Source organism: Colias philodice, chromosome 14 (genome assembly GCF_061535455.1).
Source record: "Colias philodice isolate Cphi_HAF_F1 chromosome 14, ilColPhil1 Martin Lab GWU primary, whole genome shotgun sequence".
NCBI classification, from domain to species: Eukaryota; Metazoa; Arthropoda; class Insecta; order Lepidoptera; family Pieridae; genus Colias; species Colias philodice.
Genome location: NC_143099.1, coordinates 4,552,812 through 4,575,545, shown reverse-complemented (window position 1 = coordinate 4,575,545; position 22,734 = coordinate 4,552,812). Strand labels below are relative to the sequence as shown.

The window sequence follows — 22,734 nt, the reverse complement described above, 5'->3', positions numbered from 1 at the left end:
GCTAGAACAAACACATAAGACAATACAGGTTATATATATTACAGACTACAGGATACACTAATATAGTTTATAAATATAATAAGGGGTTAATACTTTAGTTTGTTAAAGGAAATAAATTTAGATAGAATTTCAACAAATTTGGAAGGCACTAATGTCAACAAACATTTAAAATTTGTGGGACGAGGGATTTCAGGAGGGAGGAAATACAGCTGATCGAGACCGAACAAAGAAATGTCAATGCGGCACTCAAGTGTCAATTGTCAACCGTGTGTCAGTTTAATAAACAGTTTTAGGGCGTTATTAAAATATATTTAATCGTAGTTTAAAATGATAAATTGTTTGTTTTATGTGAAAATGAAATGTGTTAACATTGAATTGCTTGAATGAGCTTCAAGTAATTTCCAATTTAAGGTTTTTAAATACGAGTCTGTGTTAAAAACTCTATTGCAAAATGTCTTCTCTGCTCAATTTACCGGAGGAAATTCTCCTTCAAATTGTAAAATTATTAGATATGCCATCAATCTTTAATCTTTATGACACTTGTAATATAATGAGGAACATAGTTCGTATGTATGGAAGTGTGAAAACATGTAACCTATCTCACAATACCCTGGCTTCTGCTCATATTCTTAATCATGATTTAATGAAATATATATCACCCGCCATTCAAGTACTTAATTTATCGGCTGTGGGAAATTTGAATAAAACAATATTACTGGCAGCAGCAAAGAGATTAAAAAGCTTACAGTCAATAGATTTGGGATACACAAATATAACAATTTGTGATTTTTTAGATATTCATAAGGCTTGCCCAACAATAAAGGAACTCACAATTAATTTTATATTTGAGAAAAAATATGTTAGTCTACAACTTTCTCAAAAGCTCTTAACACGGTGTCAAGAAACATTTAAAGATTTTAAAAGCATACATTTTATTGGATCTCAAAGTAATTTGTTAAACAATAACATAGCGCCCGTAATCTTGGGCAAAGCTAAAGATCTTCACTTACAATTCACTATATTGAATGAAACAAAGATATCCTATATCACTGTTGAATGTCAATCAGATAGTCTCTCTTTCAAAAATTTTTATTTATACTTTAGTCTGAACTCATGGAAATATGCATGTACAAATTTTTTGATTGGATCTCCTTTGCTTCGTGATGACAATCTTTGTGCATGTGAATGCATATTTATCCTTAAACCTACACCACTAACAACTGAATATTTAGAAGTATACTGTTCCCCGTTGTTCACTGACTTTTTTGCCAAGAAATTTGATATTGATGCAGGAAGCCTAAGAGAATATAGACGCAGTACCGTCCATAATGCTATGTTCCTGTTTTGGAGAAAGGATAAAACAGAATTTGATGATAAATTTTTCCAAAACTTGCTAAAATGCCTAAAGGCATATTTTCCCTACTATTTTGAATCTACAAGTGAAGACCCAGCCCCATCAAACTATGATTGGTTTCAAACTACCTGTTTGGACCCTGATGATGACCCACCATCTGGCAGTGTTGTAGAACCGACATTCAAGAGAGCCCGAGTTGGACAACCTAACTCGCTTCTCAATTTTGATACTGTTTTTAAAGATAAAGAAAAAATTGAACTTACACTTTGCTTCTATGGTCTAAAAATTAGGCCTAGAACATTATCTCCATCATGCAACTTTTTATCCAAGCTGACTTATTTGTATTTGAAAGGAAAAGTACATTACAGTGGAGAATTCTTTAATGTTCTATTCAGATGCTGTGATAAACTGGAGACATTGAATTTTGAAGCTCCTATTGTAACATTTGTCAAGTCGATTGCAAGATGTCTGCCATTGAGTAAATCAATAAAAAACTTAAGACTAGTCGCGAAGGACATGGATTTCCAAACTATGATCTCATCTTTCAGTCAATGTCAATCTTTAGAAAATGTACATCTAGTAGAAGTATCAGAAAATTGCTTTGAGATAACAGATCCTTCAATCATGTTTCAGAAATGTGCATTTCTGTATTGTTTTCACATTTACGTCCCAATAACTGATGCCAAAAGAACAAAACAAATGCAAATATTAAATAAAGCTAAATTAAAAGTGAACAAACCACACATTTCTGCGTTCATTATTAACTCTGAACATTATAATTTTGAAAATAATCCCTTTATTGAAGTTTTTAAAATGATTATAACCAAACCATTTCCTATGTAAATGTGTTTACAATTAAGATTTGAACATCCTCTATTAGATAATATTGTCTCTAATTAAAATCTTGATGTATTTTTAGTGTCTACTGTTTTGAATATTTTCTAATTGTGGGAAATTTAGCACCTATTTGTGATACTTAATCGAAATATTTCCTTCCTGTGTTTAGAAATAAGAATAGAAAATAGATTTAAGTGCTTTCATGTAAACAATTATCATGTGATGATAACAGTAACTGCTCCTTGCATTTATCATTTATGGCACAATTTATAAGGTAATTAAATATTTAAACATTTAACTGTCAATCTTTATATAGATATTAGATATTAATGTGGTATTTAAACATACCTGTTTAGGTTTTTAAACCTCGTAGTAAGTTTTAATAAAATATGTGCAATTTTAGTAATAAATTTTTTTCCTCCAGTTCTCAAAAATATAAATGTAACACAAAATGTTTTAAACAATTAACTATTATTTTGTAGTTCAAAAACTAGTCTTCTAGTAATTTCTATTAAATCTCAGAAGCCAGCAACTTCTATTAAATGTTATAAATACTTTAATATATCTAAGTCAATATTATAATAAGATAATTAACTAGTTACTAGACTATAAAGGTATATTTATAAACATTTTCTTGGTGTTTTATTGGATAGTGTAATATCCAGCGTATAAATGTGATAGATTAAGTAGGTATATTTATACCTGTAGTGAATACTATTATATAATATATATATAGAATACAGATACTAGACTCTTGTTGCACAAGTGATAATAATATAATAATTTATGACAAGCTCGTCATAGGTGGGAAGTAAAAATTATTAGTATAAGGGGACCTTGGACATTCCGAATTTACATTATTTACGGGTATTGGGATAAGCCTACTATAGCTTGTTAAACAAGATGCTTCTCGATAAGGAGTTAGCAGTTGTAGTGTGGTAATATAAATTTATTGAATTTACCACCGTAAAATATGCAACAAGAGACTAGTCAAGAATAGCATAGTAAGCATTTGGTGTTGTGAATTTTTGTGTTTATCACTTAAAAATGACTGTTAAAAATAGTTCAATGTCTCAATGAAATAAAAAACATATCAAAAATTTTTTGTTTTTTATTGCGTGCCAAAACCTAAGCTGCTATAAAACAGTATTGTGGCGAAGCTAAATGTGCCCGTGAGTTTAGCATCGGTGTCCCTTCGTCCAGCATACTCACCATGGAATCCTGATATTTCATGAATGTCAAAAAACTGTTCTGAAATAGTGCTAAATAGTGCCCAAAGGAAAAAAATAGTGCTCTTGTACTTGCGAAGTTATAGCCATAGTTCGATGAGTATGCTGGACGAAGGTTTCGCCCAGCATACTCACCTCCGTCCGGAGAATCCGTATACGCTTCAAACATAATTCATACTTCAAAAAATAGTTCCCAAATAGTGCCAAACGGTGCCCAAAAAGAAAAAACAGTGCTCGAATAACTTCGGAGTTATAGGCTTCGTTCAGTGAGTATGCTGGGCGTAGGTTCTACGCCCAGCATACTCACCTCAGTGCGCGAATATCGAACGAGCTATAGGTATAATTTACGTCTCAAAAAATTGTGTTTGAAATAGTGCCCAATATCAGTCCAATTTTTGCTTGACTTTTGACTTAGAAAACCATTAAATTTTAATGTAAACTTCTACATAGTAACGTAAAATGGGGTACAGTCGTCGACACATGTTTTTGGACAAAAATATTAAACTTTCTAATTGTAGACTTCATGTTATTGGAAATATAATTATGGTATTTTCTCACATGTCAAAAACTTTCGATTAAATGCATTATTATTTATTATATATTTTATAAATAATAATAAATGAATGAAACTTTAAGCGTAAATGAAGTCTATTACTTCATTGCATTGTGTGTTTGTCTGAATAAAAACAGTCATTTGCAGCCAATAAAATTAATATCTTGAAAAATTGTAAAAAGGAAATTATACAGTTTCTTTTTGTATATATGTTGCAGGCAAAACTTATAACCAGTCAAAACTAGTACTGTGACATAGTTATACAAATTTTTAAAACTCTTTCCAATAGTTTCATCAATGAAAGGTTTAGCAATAAAAAACATTTTTAATTACTTACGTTATTTATTACTATTTAAAGGGCCAAAGTAATCAGAATTCTAGTTAACTAGTTCACAGCTTTTGTTAACATAAGCCGGCGTTATTATAATGATGTGCGACGAAGTAAACAAACAAAGAAACTGAGAAGCGCTTGTTCGTTTCGATTGCTTTGTGACACAAAATGGACCCTTATCACCTTCAAAATACAGATCAGTCTTGTCTAATAATCGTAAGATGTTAGGGCAGCGCCATCTAGTATTTAAACATAAACATATTCATTTGCGTCGCGGGCGCCGCGCGTCGTAAGCCCCATACCTATTGACCGTACGTGCATCCATTACTGCCACACTATATTGAACTTTATCACATGAGGAATACAGGTCAATTCCGTAAACGTTGTGGTACCGTCCTTGATCCGGAAAATGATTATTTTGAATAATTTTGTCAGTTGTAATGTAAGCATTAATAACAGCAACTTTATTTTTCATGCATGATTTACTTCATTTGATATCTTAATCCTTCAAGCGCCGTGATCTAGACAAAATATATAAAATTATTGTTCCTAGCTACCGGGGTCCCATGCGACGCGCGAAGGCTTAATCATATTATTATAAAGTATTATTAAAATAATGTGTAATTAATAATATTGCGATTCTAAAGTAAATACTCCCTTACATAGACAATTAATAATTTACACAAGACAAAAATTGTTAGAAAGAAAGTTAATAATATTGTATTCGACTGTACTCAATGTAATGTATGTAGAAGTTTACAATCAAATTTAATGGTTTTCTAGGTCAAAAGTCAAGCAAAAATTGGACTGATATTGGGCACTATTTCAAGCACAATTTTTTGAGACGTAAATTGTACCTATAGCTCGTTCGATATTCGCGCACTGAGGTGAGTATGCTGGGCGTAGAACCTACGCCCAGCATACTCACTGAACGAAGCCTGTAACTCCGAAGTTATTCGAGCACTGTTTTTTCTTTTTGTGCACCGTTTGGCACTATTTGGGAACTATTTTTTGAAGTATGAATTATGTTTGAAGCGTATACAGATTCTCCGGACGGAGGTGAGTATGCTGGGCGAAACCTTCGTCCAGCATACTCATCGAACTATGGCTATAACTTCGCAAGTACAAGAGCACTATTTTTTTCCTTTGGGCACTATTTAGCACTATTTCAGAACAGTTTTTTGACATTCATGAAATATCAGGATTCCATGGTGAGTATGCTGGACGAAGGGACACTAGCATCGACTGCATTAACTACCTATTTCTATTTGTTTTAACGTAATTTTTCTTCCGCTTAACTTCTCCTGACGTAATGTATGGTAAAAGGGACATGCATCTAGAATAAAATTATCTTTGTAATCGCAGAGCTACAGCCTACACATTTAAATCTGATTTCAAATGATGAATCTTGGTCCATTTGGTTTAATAGAAAAATATTAAGTAGGTACCTAATTGGCTATATTATTATAATTGGTATATAAAGCTATCGATTGGAATTGAATGAAAAGGTCTAAAGCAATTGTTACCTTGTAAAAGCATCAGGCGATCATGATATTATATGAGGTATTCATTAAAAAATAAAAGCCTTGAAGGTAAGCCTTTGTAATCGAATTGAATAGTTTATTTTCTAATAGCTTTCTTTCTGTGGTTTCCTCGAACTATAAAATATTGTACATCCTGGATTTTCCCAAGAAAATGTAGTAGGTATTCAGACCATATTCAGCCATTATCTAAGTACCACTGGAGATACCTCGTCAAATTTAAACCGATTTAGAAACGTGTTACGTCTTTTTAATTTTATATACCTATCCTCTTAGCCTATCCTCATATAATGCGCGCGTATTGATTTCTTTATACTTAATCCGGTCAAATTAAAACTTAAAATAGTATTGAAAGTACGAAAATTCCGACAAAGCTAAATTTTGGCGAAGACTTCTAGTTTAGGTACCTAGAGGTCGTCTTTTCTAATTCAATAGTCCCACTTGTCCCATGGTCGCTTCAAAATTTATTCGGGGTCAAAGATCAAAATTTCAGGTTTTTTGAGTTTTATCAAAAAATACTTCAGACCAATGTTGTAGATCACAAAATTCTATACAAATGATTATGCAGTAGGCTGCCTTTTATTAAGAAAAAGTAATCTTATATATAAAAATGAATCGCAAAATGTGCTGGTAAGCGCATAACTCGAGAACGGCTGAACCGATTTCGATAATTCTTTTTTTATTATATTCCTTGAAGTACGAGGATGGTTCTTATGTAGAGAAAACGTAAACATGTACCACGGGCGAAGCCGGGGCGGACCGCTAGTTATAAATATATTTAATGTTAACTATTTACGGCCCATAATTAATTATAAAACTAAGAAAAGCTCGTGAAAAAGAACTCAACCACATTTAAGCACTTGGATCTGAAGTAGGTTTTTCTACAAGCAGCCTCTTATAACTTTTTAAAGGCTTGTTAACTTTTAATCGTTTGGTTAGGTAACATTCCGCCTTGAATATGTCGTTTGTAGGCGTGTGTCCAGAAATCTAGGCGAAAAAATAATAATTATCAATAGTTCTGGGTCAGCAAAAATAAGAACTTAATTTTATTGGTAGGGTGGTACTTAAGTAATTGTTTTTTTTTATGTTAGATTTTTCCATAATACGCTTTGCTTAGGTTTTATCGGTAATGTAGAGCTAACATTAGAACTTATAGCACAGACTAATAATAATATACTACGTAGAGCTGTAGGTAGGTATATTTTCTGTACGATGAGACGATGAATAAGTCAAGACTCAAGACATGGATATTGAAATTGGAGCGAACCAACCAATCAAAGGAAATACATTAAAATATTGGAGGAAAATATACATTTTCAGTAATTTAATGTCACGTTGTGGCCTGTGGGATTTGTTAGCCAGCTGCCATCCGAGGTTTCGACCCAGTTAAACCCTCCACTGCACATCACTTGTTACTCAAACAATGATACTTGTAAAATGTTAACCCCACTCTATCCACAGCGAGAATTATTTTGTTATGAACTGACTGAGCTTCTAAACATGGAAACATTTAAACATAAGATGCACTAGACAATCATTTTTTTTGTAGGTCGATAGGTTGGTACGTGCTTTCTAAAACGACTAGATATGCATGCAGGTCTATGATTTATCTAAATTTCTCAATAATATTATTATCTATAAAGAACTAAGAAGGATGTTTTGGGTAGTCGTCGTCGACGAAAATAATTAATAATTATTTAGCTAAGGACTCAAAAACCATATCGGATTCATAAAAAATAAAAATAGGTTCATGTCCTCGTGTCCTCATGTGCACACACAAACAAGACAGGTTATTTTTTATCTCGTGTAGACCCGGGCGTATACGAACCAGTCGTTTTTAACTTAAAAAAAACGCGAATGAAGTTGAAATAGGTACTTATATATATATATATATATAAGTACATATATATTTCTTTACGCATTACATTTTCACTACAGCCATACAACATACCTAGCTAATTAGTTAAACAAGTACAGTCAAATATGCAAATTGTCGACCGGTTCCTCGTTCTAAACATACGGCTAACAATACCATAATTCAGTACCGGAATAGTTATACCTTGATTAAAAATATTGTTCCATCCAGATACATGTAGAACTTTTCTTTTCTTGTTCTATGGATATATAGGATTATTTATCTGTTTTGCCTGTACCACAGATGATATAGTCATGTACGTACCATTGATTGATATACTTACATTCTTTTTTCTTATTAGTGTGATACCTAATAATTATTACATTGGTAGTATATGTATTTCTTATCTCTCGGTAATTTCTTCATTTGTTATATTATTTTATGTACCTACAATGTATCCAGTAATTCATTTAACTCAGAAGTACCTAACACACTAAATATATTTTGAAAGTGTATCTTACAAAAAGCTCTATCAAAGAACATGGTTCTAGCGACCTTTGTAAATATGGAAGTCGCAGTCGTGGTTTGAAGCGAAGGGAACTTTAATATTCTGCCAACATTTGAATGGGAAATGTACCTACTCTTACTGAAACATGAATTCTATTATGTATCCAGAAGATACGCAGAGTGTCGATATAAGGAATCATTTACTTAACCTACCTAGGTAGGTATATTGTTATTACAAAATGTACATTGTGAACAACATGGTACAGTTAATTTAATTTGCTGCATTTACCTATAACATAATATGATATAAGTCTGTAATATTTTACATACAAATATATTTGAAAATAAACGAAACAGAAAATTTTATATTGCTCCCTTTATTCCCTCGCCATACGCAGCCATAGAGTAAAGTAGGTAATTCTGTGGGAACGCAGCCACAATATTGGGAAACTACTTTCTTAGTTAACAACTTAACATGTAAACACAATATGTAAATTGTAACGTTAAATAAATATTAAAGTTAACCATCTTTTAATTAATATATTTTAAACTATTTTATCTTACATGAGATGAATCTACGGTGATATAACCGTTAACAAGAGATGCCCCCGCATTGCGGATCTAACTTTTGACTCTTGTACCTATTATTACAGCGCAATTAACCGCCTTTGTTAGGTGTATTAAAATAATACTGGGTAGGTAAAATAAGTGTTGTTGTGTAAGAATCTCGCAAGACTGCTTACAGACTACCTACAGTATGCTACAATTAAAGACTAATCTTACCAACACCACATTTTACATATAAAATATATTGGTGCTGGCACTTTAAGGATAAAGCTCTATGATACTTTAATTTTTATTTCAAAACTTTTTTCCAGTTCTGTCATTTGTTTTACGGTTTGATTCCTTGCATGGTCTATTATATTTTTAGCCAATTAAATTATTCTATTCAAATTTGTCGTTAAACGTGTCAATTAATAATAAATTCTCTAATATTTTAGGGCTTAGATAGAAGATAAATTTAAAGACTTATGGGTTACTTAGACTTTGACGATCTTATATATAAAAATGAATCGCAAAATGTGTTGGTATAAGCGCATAACTCGAGAACGGCTGAACCGATTTCGATAATTCTTTTTTTATTATGTATATTCCTTGAAGTACGAGGACGGTTCTTATGTAGAGAAAACGTAAACATGTACCACGGGCGAAGCCGGGGCGGACCGCTAGTCTATCTATAATATAAAAATGAATCGCAAAATGTGTTGGTAAGCGCATAACTCGAGAACGGCTGAACCGATTTCGATAATTCTTTTTTTATTATATTCCTTGAAGATCGAGGATGGTTCTTATGTAGAGAAAACGTAAACATGTACCACGGGCGAAGCCGGGGCGGACCGCTAGTATTTTAATACAATCAGAAAAAAATAACAAAGCACGGAAAAATTTAAGTATATTTTTCTTAAATAATGATTGTGCTAGTTATTTTAGATATGTATAACCATTTCTGATATCAAATATGTAAAAGATCCTAATATATAATATATCCATGTAACTATATATTTTTTTCTTTCTTTTAGTATTTAGTAATGAACATTATACACCTATTGTTTACCTAAGCCTTTACCAGAATTTATCTGGTTCAACATCTCTTGCAATATTCAGTACCTACCTATCTATCAATCTAGGATACAGAACAGAGAGAATTTGATTCACATAATATTAGGCTCACATATTATAATTTACATCTTCAATACTTACTACTACGTTGACATAGCAGATGATACGATAGGATATGTGGGCAATCTAGTTATGATGTGTTCATTTGTTCTTGTACAACGTTGACATAATATTAAACTAACGACATATGCGCGGCAACTGCTTGCTAATTCTGGAACAACACGTGATCTTCCAAGATTTTTACTCATACAATTTTATAACTAAATAGGTATTATGGAATCTTTGAACTGTAATTAATTGGTGAAATGTAAAATATTGAGACATTCGTCATGTGTTTATTATATACATATGTAGCACAGATAGAATAATATGTACTCTGTGTATGTACTATAATATACTGGTACATGTAGCGTCAGGGGGCCTGTGTACCTGCAGTGGGAACATAATATATGGGCTGATAGTGATGATGTTATGTCTAATTGTAATATACGTCTCTACAAATGATTCAATACACAAACAAAGTAAAAAGTAAAGATAAAATATTATATCAAATTTATGCAAATTATTTTAGCACAAAACACTCGAAATATGTGAAATATAAATATTAAATTGCAGTAAATTAACCGGCGCGGCGCGGCGCCCCTTTGAGTTAGTTTCTACTGAAACCCGCTTAATATCTTTTAAATATTTAAAATCATATTCAAGCTTAATTAGAGCGTAATATATTATTAAGAGCCGCTTTAAAAAGCTACCCTTAATAAATTTTGCGTATTTCTATATTAAATAAACATTAATTTTAAAAAGATTTTCTCATATTATGTTGTATTATGTACGTTTGCCTAAACGATGTCAATGATAACCAACGTATCTTTTGTTTCACACAAAATAATATAGTTAATTTCTTTTAGCTTCTTATTTTTGTCTTTTACTTTGTTATTAAACTGATAAAGATACTATATAAATATTTAAAAGACCACCTTTGTGCAAAATATATTATTTAAATTTTTTTAAAAGCCATTTCGCGTACAAGTAAATGTATTAAATTAAAAAAAATACTCAATAATATTTTATGTAGAGCATGAGAAATAAATTATATTCACAAACTTTACAATCCGAAAAAATAATCCAATTGAAAATTTTATTTCTTGTTATTTGACTTTTTAATTGAAGTATCTACTTACCAGTATTTTTTGTACAATTATCAAAACCGATATTTAATATTTTGTGATCCGGCTTTCTGAAAGCCATTATAATTTTTATCCATCAAGTTATCACTTATCACATCCTATAACCACATTTTGCATCAAACATATACTTAGGTATTAATGCTATTTAAATTTCCTGTCAAACTTTTCCCGCCAAAAAGTTTTATGCGTCTGATTAAAAACCTACCTGGTGGAGATTTTTCGGGTGTCGGAGGTTCTTCGTGATGGTTCCTTAGTAGCTGTAAAGCGAATTCAGTTCCAACTTCTTCCGATCTCGGGCACGGCACATACGCGTACTGTTTCTTCGTAGGCGCCGGGATAGGCGCGACGCGGTGTTTTCCGCGGTCTGCCATGCGGCGTCTGACGCTGCTTCAATGTCGCAACTCGAGCCGCGCTATCGATAAAGCTGGATCGTGTGCAACTCGCAACCGATAATCACATTACAACACTAGTCAACAAAGTTGTTTATAGCTCGGTTTGAAGATTGCGTTATGCGATCTAATTAGGGCTAAGTTAAACTTCAAGAAATATAAAGTATAGCGGTTATTAAACTTTGTAGATTTGGGGCGATCGGTTCCAGGTACTTTTGATTTGATTACGCGTATACAGACAAAAGATTTCAGTGTAATTGAAAATGTATTATTACTGAATTTCGTTGAATGGTCATGCTTTGCATTAGAAGCTCTTTTAAAGATTGGTTTGTTTAAGTATTTTAATGATATTATTTATATACTTACTCAGTAATTTCGTTTTATAATGGCGTGTTCGTTAAATGTGTTTCATTTATAAATAAAAAAAGCTTTAAATATGAAAGCTTGAGGCTTTCTTTCTTTCATTATACGACGTGGACCGTAAACATTAAAATTAATAGTCAAAAGATGAAGTCTCATCACATTCATGGCGGTTTCTTCTTCTAAAAATTAGATTATCATATCTGAGGTAATATTATTCAATTGACGGAAACAGTTACCTACACGTCTAAGTAGGTACACAAACCAATAACATTTAAATAAGTAGATAACTAAAGCTTAAATTCACGCCTGCTCCGCTTTACAGCAAAACGAAAGCAGACCTTTTTGGTGGCAGCCTGATGATTATCATGACAGCACACTGGCAATTAAGAAAAAATTTGTACATCACTAGTGTGGCCCTGTGTCTGTGCGCGCGCAAGGAACGGGTCCGCACTACAACGGTCGATAGCACGTGAAAAGCGAGATTGCACTTGGATGCTGGCTGCTGCACTCAGACAATGAAAAAAGTTTATATAAAAGCCTTTTTCAAATTTACCGACCAAACATTGAGAATCAAAAATATTGTCCAAATCAGTGACATATGAAATATGAATACTTATATTAAAAATCGCAACAAAATATATGGCTTCAAAAACTTTATAAAAGCTAACATTGACACCAATATGTTCATTACGTACCGCGCGCTGCAATAGTTGTTATAATGATTACGATTTTTCTATATATATACCTTACTCCTGAATCAATTTATATCAAAAGCACTGACAATTTTTTTTTTGACCTATGAAAACATTTTTGAACTGGTCGATCTTAGTTCGTCATGAAATATTCATCGCAGCCTTGAAAGTCTTATAAACAAAAGCCATTTGATGAGAAATAACAGACTCAAGAAAGCGGTCTTTCTAAACTTTCTCTCTCTGCAAAGCGCTTAAAAATAAACAGCAATCATAAAAAGATATCATGATATATTATCTTTGTGTAAGAGTAGCAAGTTAAACGTGTGTAATAAATATATATTGCTAAATTCTCCTCTATAATAATTTATCATATTTTATGTCTCAAAGTTCCGCTAAACTTTTTCATATTCTGTTATTCATGAAATTCGGTTCAATTATTAGATTCAAAGATATAAATTAGAATAATGACTAAACGTGTAATGCAAGGATGAAGGAATGTCTTTTTAAAAGGTAGCTTAGTTACATATTATTTGTATACGTAGTATATTATTATTAGTCTGTGATATTATCAATATTATATAACAATAATAATTGTAACTATAGCTATAATTCGTCCATTGCCAAAAATCATTTTAATTGGAAAGCTTTTTGGAACGCTACATTTTGAAATAACAATGAAGGTTAACGCTTCTGAGAATTTTTTATTTGTTATAATAGTTGCCTTTGTTAGTTACTTGTTCCGGCATTGTATTATAAAATAAATCCAACAAGTTCTTAATGGATTGTTATACTGCGATCAAAAATTAATGGTAAAACTAGAAATTCAGGCGGAATATTTTTAAGCGGTTTCCAGTTAAGCAATACCTGTAAGACTAGCTTTAGCTTTTGATATTGCTTGTACTTGGACGATTGATTATTATTAATTTATTTCTCGGTGAAACTTTTTCACACTCCCACCTGTAGGTTTTCGAAGTTATACCAGGCCTCCGTCACTCGCTCAAGGTCGCGCTATAAGAGCCTACCGCACAGTAGGTCGGTACCGACCCAAGCGGCAGTTGGTTGGCACACGCGAGACTGCGCACCCGCGTCACGTTTCCCGCGCTCGCTACCAAGATGCCCGGTTATAATTGCGATGTGGACGGGTGTCGATGTATTAAAGCACATATAATTTTTATCTGTATTGGTCTTGTGGCCGCAGATTCACCCGAATGAACCCTCTACCCATGAACCCGTAAATCTCAGCCATATAGTCAGCAGCCCCCGAGCCACGCAGTAACAAAGAAACTCACAAACCTACCAGGCTACTTTTTATCCAGGAGACACATATAGCGGGTCCACGCGGGTGAAACCGAAGGAAACAACTACTATCAATAAGATTTCATTTTTTTTATTGTATAATGTAACAAATATAATTAACAATAAAAAATTAAGTGTTTCAGCAACTCTGTGTTTAATTTACGCGCTCGGTACAACCCTAAAGTTTTCGTTTGATGACGCAATCACGCGGCGTGCGCGGGAAACTCGCTTCTCGGTGCGTGTTCGTAGAGTACATTTCTTACTGCAGCCGAGTTGCGGCGCATTTTGTAGGTAAATATAGCGTAGGTATTTTAGCTTTTGTATGGGAGTGATGTATCTGTTACGAAGTAACTATTCTCTAATCTGTGGTTATACTATTGAGTAGAGTTTACACGGTAAGAACACGGTATACAAAGCTTACACGTGTGTCTTTCAAGAGCTTTGATGGCGTGACTTCCTTTATCAACTTCTTACAAAAACAATTTCAGTAAAAACCTGTATAGTCGTGCATTATCTTGACTAATTAAAGGACCAGAGACAATTATAGAGTAGTTTTAAAAAAATGATTTTCATCGCGAAGATCGCATGCTAAAAAAATCTCGTAGGTTTATATATCACAGGATTGCTTAAATATTATACGATAATCATAGAAAAAACAACCCATGCATCAAATCATATCCGAATACTACATTAGGTCAGAATTCTTACCAGTTAATAAGTAGGTATCCTCGTGTTTCGAAATCAGTTCACTAATTTAAGTTTAGTTTAAACATAATTAATATCAGTAGTAGGTAGACTCATATTCATGTATTTCTATAATATATTATAATTGGACATTTATACGAATTTCTAGATTGTCTAATGTCCATCAAAGAACATCCTTAACTAACCAGTAACCACTAATTGGGACTAAATAGCGTTGCGTGAAATGTCAGCGAGTATTTATTCATTTGATACCTAAAACAAACATAAGACAATTTAAACGGGTATTTACTTGACCGGATTCTAGTGAATCAAGGCGGCTCAAGGCGCTTATAATATTAAAAAAGTAACGTCATTTAGCGTTTTAAATAATTCAATGGGTACCTAGAGAACTTTTTGCGCTGAATTAAACTTTAATGATGGACGCAGTGCTACGCGCCGGCTGCTAGCTATCTTTCCTAATAATTAGATATCATAATTTAAGAGAGACTTTCTGTTACGTGTGATTTTGCCCAGGCAGTTTTAATATATAACCAGTAGGTCTTCCTCATACTAAACATGTACTAGCAGAAAAGAAAAAACTAAATATTATTTTAATCTGTGATTGTAGGCAATTGTTAATAGATAAGTAGGTAGTTATTGAACATCAGCATCATGAGTGCAGACACAGGCCTCGTTTCGTTTTTATGTTTACTAAACTACTAGCGGTCCGCCCCGGCTTCGCCCGTGGTACCTACATGTTTAAACTATCCTATCTCTCAAGTTCGATCGAACTGCACATGGTGTGCGAATTTTATTATAATCGGTTAAGTTGTTTAGGACTTAGGAGTCCATTGAGGACAAACATTGTGACACGAGATGTATATGTATATGTATTAAGATTATTATGTTTATATTGTTGTGGTTCAAATGATCAAACTATAATAATTCAATGTTTAATGAAAATACAACTACGATCCTGATCAACTTTCGAGAGCATAATTTCGTAGCTTTCGTAAAACTTCTTCTCCAGGTAAACAAGATTATAATATAAATTACTTGCAGTCCAAAGTCAACTTTATATTTTTGCAGCCGAGGTTCAAAACTGTATGGGGAACAAAAAGATTCAGTATTGTCTTCATATCCTACCAACAGAGATCATTTCATTTTTAATAAAATGTGTATATTTGCTTACCCTATTTGAATTGAGCGAATACTTTAAACTGTTTATTTCAAAAGTAAGCCATAACTACCTACGCTTTTCTGAATAAAATACTTTCTCAAATTATTGCAGACATAGGCATTTACGATTCTTTATTCAGTTATGTAAGTAAGTAAAGCTGGTTGAAGTGACTTTTTAAAATATTCGCTCTACTTTTTTTAGACTAGTATCGTTATCGTATATTAATTTAATTTTTATATATTATATATCAATCAATTACCTATACATCAATGTTTATCACAACAACCTATATTAACAGTTTCAAACGTAAACCATATACATAATATAAAATATTCAAGTTTAATATTTCCTGAAATGCATCCAGCGGATAGTAAACTGCCAATAAATAATATTAAATGGTGATGCATGTTGATTTAATTTGCTCTACCTATATGATAACTCTGTACATTTCAAACGACTTAAAAAAACAGAGGAGTATGTAGGTAAACCGATTTTGATGATTCATTTTTTTTTTCATTTAAAATCTGGTCCCTCCTGAGTAGACCCATCTAAATTTCCCCTTGTTCTGACAATTTGAAGTCAGTTTAGTTTTTTGTTAAACAAAGTTATTATTTTGTCTTTCATTATACCTAAGTCTCTATTAACCTCCTGAAAATTATATTACAAGACTTAATAAAACTTGAGGCTAAGTTCGGATAATATTCATAGAAAAAATGTCTCAGCTTAAAAATCTCAAGACAAACAAGGGTCAACGAAAACAAGGTGTCATGTTTGAATGTTCCATGTCAGCTTTTTAGGTCAACGAGGCGAGACAAAGATGTTCAAACTCGGAGAATCTTAATTAGAACAGAGTGTACAAATGTCGGGTATGTCTTTATGTCACAATATGAGAAAATCATTTTATTTCATTGTAATCTAAGCATTGGGGTATAAAGCTAAAGGGTGCTCATGTAAATAGCAAACCCGAAACGAAATTGTATGGAATATGTTTAGGACGTGAATTACATATTCCTTTTTAGTGCTTCATTGTTATTGTAGAGGAGGTTCTCAATTCGACTGGTAAGTATAATTTTTTTTTGTCTTTATCATATACTTAAGTATGCATTTAATTTTATCATTATCAGCATTTGATTTCTTCTAGTAAAATTTTTTGCAAATTGAAAATTGAAGGGATATTGGAAAGGGCAAGAAACATTAAATTCTCATTTCAGAGTAAATTTGGTAATAATCGAATTTATCAGAGAAATTTACGTCATCAAAACGAATTAAGGGGCACGCTTGGAAGCCTAATCATTTGACCTCGGTTCTTATTTCCATGTGAATTCCATACACTTTACCCATACCTTTAATATACTTACGTTGAAGCTATAAATAAGTTGACCACAATGGAAAAATTCAAAGAACCTAAGCCTGCCTATATGTATGCTGTATTAATGTCCCTTATAACACCAGCTACTAATGTGTTCTGAACGCTTATGGGCTACGATTGACACCTGATATGGTAAGAAGGCTAAGAAAGCGTTTTTGTCCTAAATAGAGCAGTTATACCATCACAAAATCCTGTTTTATAACTTTTCCGCGGAGGATACTAACATTTAATACCTAGTCGAAGTTCCAGAAATTCCTTGCCATACAAATAACATACCTATTATATATTCTATTCTTAACTGGCTCTTGGCAGTTTAGCCGTTTTAAATTATTGCCAACATTATTTCGTCGCTTTGATCAACAAGTAAAGTATCTACTATCTGCTGTATATTAATCTTCCTATGACATAAAATATAATTTCCTAATCTAATCATCGTTTTCTATGCAGGTTGGAAACAAAAAATCTTTCATGAATGATGATGCTATTTAATCTGTTAACATGAATTACATGACAGGGTTAGTACGCGATACCAAAGAACCAAGTAGACACGAAGAAGAAATGCTAAACGCCATAAAACTTATCCCTTAAAATTTATTTGCCGATTTTATACAGTCAATTTTGGTTGGTGCTTTACAACTAGGTGTTTTATGACGATTAACTTAAAGCGATGATGATGAGCAGGTCAGTTTAGCAGAAGTGCATGTCCGTGAACGTTTTCTTGTCTTTGAATACGGAGCCCCAGGCGCCATAGTCCTTTTTCTCTTGCGTTTTAGGTGGCTGTGTTGGAGCGATCATTGGTTTTCTGGAAATGCACAATAAACATTTTAACATAGTTGGATTAAAATAAAATAAATGAAAGTAAAAAAGTTGACTATATTTCAATTTAAATTTCATAGTTAACTGCTGACTTAAGTTTTATTTTTATCGGGTCAAGTTACGTACAACATTCAAGTCCTACTTCATCAAAATTACAGCTGAAGAAATGCTCATACTCACTTAAGTGGAGCTGGGAAGTCGAATTGTTTAACAAAGGAAGCTTTGCTAGCGGTTTTATTTTCGTCGCCGCGGGCCATCGTGTTTGGGTGATGAAGCGATGGGGATGGATGAGTAACCGTCAGGCGTGTGATCTATGGCACGTGTTGTATGTGGGTGAGTACCGCGTGTTCCAGACGGTTGCCGGTGTTCGCTCTACGACTGCCTTTTCGGGTGCACAGGTTTTTAGCTAGCCTGAAATTACATATATGATGTCATATTAATCACTGTATCAGTCGTCATTTTAACAGACCAACTGTTTCAAATATTTTCTACGTTTCTGCAGAGGCGTTTGTTACATTAGCTATAAATTCATAGGTATTATATAACTAGATTTGTTTAAAAATCCAGTAAGAAATTAATTATGTTAAAACTATTGCTTTAAAATTTATAGTAATTAAATTAATCCATGTTTATACAGTCTTGTACGATGAGTTATGAAACATAAAACGATAATAATAGAAACATTAGTTCAATAATGCATGTCCATATAAATTATTATCCTTAGTACACAAATTTGCATAAAATATAATAATAATAATCCTGTATAAAACAGGATGGACCGCATGATGCAACAATAACAGTTTCTATCATCAGCTAACCTCATTTCAATATTGTTTTCCAAGGGTCTTGGTTATTTACATAACCAAGTAATTTATTGTAATAGTTTTGTTTGGATTGTAAAAGAAACCGTTTTTTTTTCTACTAAACATGATACTTCTGTTAAGATTAAAAACTAGTTTTTGAATTGATAAAAAAGTAATATTTCAATACCACAATAAAAACATACACAGAATCATGTTTGTTGTTTGTAAATCAGTCGTAAAGAAAGCTTGTATCATAACTTCCATGCTATTTTTAGATGTTTTTGTTTTTTAGTCAGTGGGTGCTCCTTTCACCAACATTTCCCAACATTTCCTAAGGTTCAATGACATTCAAAGTCTTGGTCCATTCGAACATCGTGTGACTGAGTACAAACACGCGACCAAGGCGTGATCGAGTCTCCTTCTAGCTTGCGGCGTAAAAATTAACCGGTTATTCTAATATTTTTAATAGATCTTGGTCGCAACTTTGCAGCATTTCATTTTACCTCATATTTAATTGAATATGGAATATGTAGCTAATCTGAGTTGACTTTGGTTACATTTATATTACTGGTAGTAAGACCACGTTAGACTGAAGAAAAATTCGGTAGGTTAGCATCGTAGGCTCATACTACGCTTTACAGAAACAGACTAATAATCTCATGAATGTAAAAATTACTGGGTAAGAAGAATTTCAATGTAAACTATAGATATCATTTTCATTAAGCATAATTTTAAGGTCAAACATACCTATATGTGCACAGGTTTTATGTATCACATATAATGAGATTAGATGGATTATCAAATTCATGGATTGATTATCACATAGAAAAAGCTTTACCCCTGCGGCTGCGGCGTAGTCATAGGAAATTTCTTTGGGAATGATATATTTCACCACGCTTATAAGTAGCCTATATCTTTAACCCCCTTTAACCATCTCTAGACAAAAATCAGATCATAAAATTGCTCCGTTGCGACGTGAAAGAAAGACATACAGACAAATAAATATGAATTCAACATTTTTCTTTGCAATATATATTTTTTTTTTATAGATCTTTGAAAATAAAAGTCATATTTTTTACTATCTAATTAGGATGGGATAAGATAAGATCCGATTTAATTTAATTTTCTGTGCTTATCATTTCGTCTGTTATCAGTCTTACAATTAACCCTCTATAACTCGCAGTTTAATGAGAATTGTCGGTAAGAACATAATGCATTCCCTAGTTTTGAGATAAGTTAAAACTGTTAAAGCATTAGAAAAAGTACCCTTTTAATTAATGATTATTCAAGTGTCATCTAAAGTATACAAATTAATTAGGTACCTACTTCTTATTTTAAGTGCATTCGACTCGATGCGAGTCATATCTTGTGGCGTGTTTATTGTATGAAAAAAAATATTATAAAATAGAAATGGAAAAAACTGTGCCATGATTTAAATTGGGACCCATAAATAGAGAGTGGTTGACGAATATATCTACTTACTACTAAACCAGTTATTATAAGCATCGAGTTATGCATTCAGAATTTCTATGTCTACCTATACATAGTTATATTATGTTATATCAGTTACTTTGGAAGATCAAATAAAAATATCAGAATAAGATTTCTTTGAATTAAAACTTAATTAATTAATACATTTTATCTGTGGTAATCCATAGTATAATATTCTCTGTAATTATAATACAGACTATATAACATAAATAGTTTATCATAATAGCAAGTACATAAGCTAGAACAGACTGAAGTTTTGCGACATACAAATTTCCTCATTCATAATTTTACGAGAAAATTTTGACAAAATTAGTAGATATAATTTAAACACTAATCAGCCATCAGGTTCCCTTTTTATCTAGAGCCTGAACAGAGCAACCTCCAGCTTTAAATTACTCATATTTATATCGTTCAATAATTTCATTTTTGTGTGTGATTTATAAGAAATAATTTTTGTTGAGTTCATGCTGAATGAAAATTCAAGGCTCTTGCTGACATGCCCTACAGTGCACCTAGGTACATATTATAATTGCATACATAAGAAGGTAATGCAAAATTACTAATTGGCTACCTAAAGATTTGATTTGTCCTTTGCCCGAAGGTTGCCTGGCAGAGATGGCTTTGAGCTATAAGGCCGCCATTTGTACATTTTGAATAGTTTTGTTGTACTTTTATTTTATAAGACTTTTGTACAATAAAGAGTAAATAAATAAATATATACAAATACAGTCTTTGTCTATATATTTCATAATATTATAAAGTATACACTGTAAGTAACAATAAAGGGTTTTTACATTAACATATTGATGATTATGGACAGTTGTTATTTTTAACCCATGTTTAAAAAAACCCGGGGAGGTTTTGAATTCTTAGCGTTTATCTTTTTCTATTTTCAGATACTGTTGAAGCAAGCCAAGTTGGTATTATATTTATATATATTGCTTTGTTCCTCCATAGCAATAAATATACATATACCTTTGAAACTTTTGAAATAAGATTTACAAGCTTTAAAGCCTTATTATTGTTATTATATGATATATAGCCTTATATAGCGGCCAAAAACGTACTTGTGTGATATTTAAGTTTGTTATAGCTGTGGTTATAGCAATAACGACATAGTATCTATTTTCTTGATAAATAAAATATTAAAATTGCTATAGTCGAGCCAATTTAATAGGCAACATTTGACGTCTATCAATTTTATCTTCGAAGAGAGGTAAACTGCTTAAAAACATCGATGTGAATTAATTAATTAAAGTGAATTATAATAATCTATACGGACTTTAACTTTAACTTGAAACATGTCAATTTTAAAATTCATCAGGCGAATCCCTGTCCCAGTAATATACTTTCTTTCGTAAATTTAAGGAGCAAAATAAGACAAGTCTAATATACACACAACACATTTATTAATTTATGGTGATTTTTATTCACAAGTAATCAATGCATTTGATTCTTGATGTCAAATTTAGATTTTTAGAGTAACGTCTCTGGTATTTAAAAAGAAAAAAGATTTATTGACACAAAATTATAGCGACGTCAGTTCTTTAAATCATAAATTGTTTATTATGTTTAGACTTTAGAATGGTTTATCAGTTAAATCAAATCTTAAAATTACTTGTATCGGTCATTATTATTATTATAAATATGTAATCGTAATTGAAAAAAGTTAAGAAAATGTGCAGTTATAACAAAACGAAATATTATATTATGTCGTCGTTACTAGGTTACGTTGTTGAATTTTATTGAACTGTCAAATGTTGCCTATTAAAATGACTCTTCTATAGTAGTAGTAGGTAGTTTTATATCCAGTCAAATATAATACATATGTTCAATAGCTGCACCAAAAACCAAAACATAATTAACCCAATTTTATTCACTTACTGCATATTAACAACAAAATCCATCATCACTTAATTAATAAATCAATTGCTGACCTGGGAAGGAATTTATCGGTGATCGCAAATCTTCTCTTCGATCTTTTCATTAGCACCCAAGTTATTTAAAAAAAATTAAAAAATACTCTCCAATTGAAGAATTTTGCCGTTTAATACGGGGACCGAATTGAAACTGAACGCAAGTATGGACAGTAGAGAGCTATATGTAAACCAGATTGACACCGGTTCTGACGTCACAATGTACCTGGTTTAACTTGTAGCGGAGCGTCATCATAATGTATTCTATGTTATTGGATTTTTCCAGTTGAATTTTTTATATATTATCCTTATTTTATTGTTAAATCATAGCTTAATAGTCTAGTTCATCTGTTCATAGGCTTCAAATTTAAAATGTTCTGTCTAAATAGCCAATAATTCATCGTTCAATCATTTTGTAAACCCTACGTAAAGTATCCCAGCAATTCTTTCAACGTTTCTTAATGTTATACACACGTTATACACATATTTTATGATTAGTTTTAACAATTTTATAAAATGATTCACTATTTAGTTATTAATAAAAATAAAAATAAATTGTATTAATATCATAAACTGTACATATTATTTCAATGAAATAATTGACAATATTTAACGCAGCATCCCAGATGTGCGGACGTGATAAGTCACACGGCAACATTGT

General features: G+C 32.0%; 2 protein-coding genes and 1 long non-coding RNA gene across 3 annotated transcripts in view; 1 reads left to right on the top strand and 2 right to left on the bottom strand.

Moving 5' to 3' along the window:
* LOC149482785 (uncharacterized) overlaps nucleotides 1-11,451 on the bottom strand; it is a 53,660-nt gene extending 42,209 nt beyond the window's left edge. Inside the window, exon 1 of the mRNA XM_089703297.1 lies at nucleotides 11,280-11,451. Coding sequence (XP_089559423.1) covers nucleotides 11,280-11,445 — 166 coding nt within the window. The 5' untranslated portion in view covers nucleotides 11,446-11,451. The remainder of the gene's footprint in view (nucleotides 1-11,279) is intronic.
* On the top strand, nucleotides 275-2,822 carry LOC149482786 (uncharacterized). Its single transcript, XM_089703527.1, has one exon. It carries the CDS (start codon nucleotides 452-454, stop codon nucleotides 2,195-2,197), a length of 1,746 nt encoding a protein of 581 aa, XP_089559653.1. The 5' UTR covers nucleotides 275-451; the 3' UTR covers nucleotides 2,198-2,822.
* A 6,060-nt stretch (nucleotides 11,452-17,511) lies between the features above and the next one.
* LOC149482784 (uncharacterized) lies at nucleotides 17,512-22,257 on the bottom strand. Its single transcript, XR_016316630.1, has 3 exons — nucleotides 22,095-22,257; nucleotides 18,044-18,274; nucleotides 17,512-17,849 (listed from the first exon to the last, which is right to left on the bottom strand). It is a non-coding gene; the product is annotated as an uncharacterized LOC149482784 (long non-coding RNA).
* Between the last annotated feature and the right edge of the window lie 477 nt (nucleotides 22,258-22,734).

Coding starts and splice junctions, on each gene's coding strand:
- LOC149482786 (XM_089703527.1), top strand. CDS start 452: ATGTCTTCTCTGCTCAATTTACCGGAGGAAATTCTCCTTCAAATTGTA.